This window comes from Petromyzon marinus (genome assembly GCF_048934315.1).
Source record: "Petromyzon marinus isolate PM22_M1 ecotype Great Lakes invasive population chromosome 78 unlocalized genomic scaffold, UKy_Petmar_22M1.pri1.0 chr78_unloc.2, whole genome shotgun sequence".
NCBI classification, from domain to species: Eukaryota; Metazoa; Chordata; class Hyperoartia; order Petromyzontiformes; family Petromyzontidae; genus Petromyzon; species Petromyzon marinus.
In genome coordinates this window covers 773613-776417 of record NW_027422626.1, presented here as the reverse complement: position 1 = coordinate 776417, position 2805 = coordinate 773613, and the positions used below count along the sequence as shown (strand labels likewise).

The 2805-nt window shown below is 53.2% G+C and overlaps 1 protein-coding gene across 1 annotated transcript in view; it reads left to right on the top strand.

Annotated features, from left to right (window-relative positions):
* Nucleotides 1–2217: 2217 nt before the first annotated feature.
* LOC142908309 (interleukin enhancer-binding factor 2 homolog) overlaps nt 2218–2805 on the top strand; it is a gene marked incomplete at its 5' end in the record, with an annotated part of 46923 nt that continues 46335 nt past the window's right edge. Inside the window, one exon of the mRNA XM_076058822.1 lies at nt 2218–2251. Within this exon, the coding sequence (XP_075914937.1) occupies nt 2218–2251 (34 nt within the window). The remainder of the gene's footprint in view (nt 2252–2805) is intronic.

Here is a 2805-nt window from a genome sequence, read left to right as displayed (position 1 = left end):
CACCACTCACTCACCACTCACCACTCCCTCCCACCACACTCTGCACACTCCCTCACTCCTCACCACTCACTCACTCACCACTCACTCACTCACCACTCACTCACACTCACTCACTCACCACCTCACTCACTCACCACTCACTCACCACTCACTCACCACTCACTCCCTCACTCACCACTCACTCACTCACCACTCACTCACCACTCACTCACCACTCACTCACACACCACTCCTCACCACTCACTCACTCACCACCACCACTCACTCACTCACCACTCACTCACTCACTCACCCACTCACTCACTCACCCACTCACACTCACTCACCACTCACTCACCACTCACTCACTCACTCACCACTCACTCACTCACCACTCACTCACTCACTCACCACTCACTCACTCACTCACCACTCACCACCACTCACTCACTCCTCACCCACCACTCACTCACTCACCACTCACTCACCTCACTCACCACTCACTCACCACTCACTCACTCAACACTCACTCACCACTCACTCACCCACTCACCACTCACTCACCACTCACTCACCACTCACTCACCACTCACTCACTCACCACTCACTCACCACTCACTCACCACTCACTCACTCACCACTCACTCACTCACCACTCACTCACCACTCACTCACCACTCACCACCCACTCACCACTCACTCACCACTCACTCACTCTCCCACTCACTCACCACTCACTCACTCACCCACTCACTCACCCACTCACTCACTCACCACTCACTCACCACTCACTCACCACTCACTCACCCACTCGCTCACACACTCACTCACCACTCACTCACCACTCACTCACTCACCCACTCACTCACCACTCACTTACTCACCACTCACTCACTCACTCACCCACTCACTCACTCACCACTCACTCACCACTCACTCACCCACTCACTCACTCACCACTCACTCACCACTCACTCACTCACCACTCACTCACCACTCACTCACTCACTCACCCACTCACTCACCCACTCACTCACTCACTCACCACTCACTCGCTCACTCACCCACTCACTCACCACTCACCACTCACTCACCACTCACTCACCACTCACTCACCCACTCACTCACCACTCACTCACTCACCCACTCACTCACCACTCACTCACTCACCACTCACTCACCCACTCACTCGCTCACTCACCCACTCACTCACCCACTCACTCACCACTCACTCACCCACTCACTCACTCACCCCTCACTCACCACCCACTCACTCACCCACTCACCCACCCACCCACTCACCACTCACTCACCACTCGCTCACTCACCACTCGCTCACCAACTCACCCAACCACTTACTCACCACTCACCCACTCACTCTACTCACCCACTCGCTCACCACTCGCTCACCCACTCACTCACCCACTCACTCACCCACTCACTCACTCACCACTCGCTCACCACTCACTCACCCACTCACCCACCCATCCACTCACTCACCACTCACTCGCTCACCACCCACTCACAACTCGCTCACCACTCACTCACCACTCGCTCACCACCCGCTCACCACTCGCTCACCACTCACTTGCTCACCACTCACTCACCACTCACTCGCTCACCACTCGCTCACCACTCACTCACCACTCGCTCACCACTCACCCACCCATCACTCACTCACTCATTCACCCATCATTCACCCACTCACTCACCCATCACTCACTCACCCACTCACTCACCCATCACTCACCCATCACTCACCCATCACTCACTCACCCATCACTCACTCACCCATCACTCACTCACCCATCACTCACCCATCACTCACCCATCACTCACTCACCCATCACTCACCCATCACTCACCCATCACTCACCCATCACCCACTCACCCATCATTCACCCATCACTCACCCATCACCCACTCACCCATCATTCACCCATCCATCACTCATTAATATGGCTCATCAATCTCACTCATTAATATCACACGATGGTCTTGTCAGTGAGGTTCACGATGGCCGTGATGCTGATGATGCTGATGATGATGATGCTGATGATGATGGTGACGATTATGATGATTCTGATGATGATGCTGACGATGCTGTTACTGATGCCTGCGTTGATTGTGATTATCAATTTGAGTTGATAGTGGTGCAAATGATGATGATGATTCTGATGATGATAAAGCTGCTGCTGATGATGCTGATGGTGACGATGCTGCTGATTGTTTTCACAGATTCAGACCGCATATACCATTCGACTATCACTTGGTGAGTGACCGGGTCTCAATATCTAGTAGAGACTCAGGGTATAGTAGAGACTCAGGGTGTAGTAGAGACTCAGGGTGTAGTAGAGACTCAGGGTGTAGTAGAGACTCAGGGTGTAGTAGAGACTCAGGGTGTAGCAGAGACTCAGGGTGTAGTAGAGACTCAGGGTCTAGTAGAGACTCAGGGTGTAGTAGAGACTCAGGGTGTAGCAGAGACTCAGGGTGTAGTAGAGACTCAGGGTCTAGTAGAGACTCAGGGTGTAGTAGAGACTCAGGGTGTAGTAGAGACTCAGGATGTAGTAGAGACTCAGGGTGTAGCAGAGACTCAGGGTGTAGTAGAGACTCAGGGTGTAGCAGAGACTCAGGGTGTAGTAGAGACTCAGGGTGTAGTAGAAACTCAGGGTGTAGTAGAGACTCAGGGTGTAGTAGAGACTCAGGGTGTAGTAGAGACTCAGGGTGTAGTAGAGACTCAGGGTGTAGCAGAGACTCAGGGTCTAGTAGAGACTCAGGGTCTAGTAGAGACTCGGGGTGTAGTAGAGACTCAGGGTCTAGAGACTC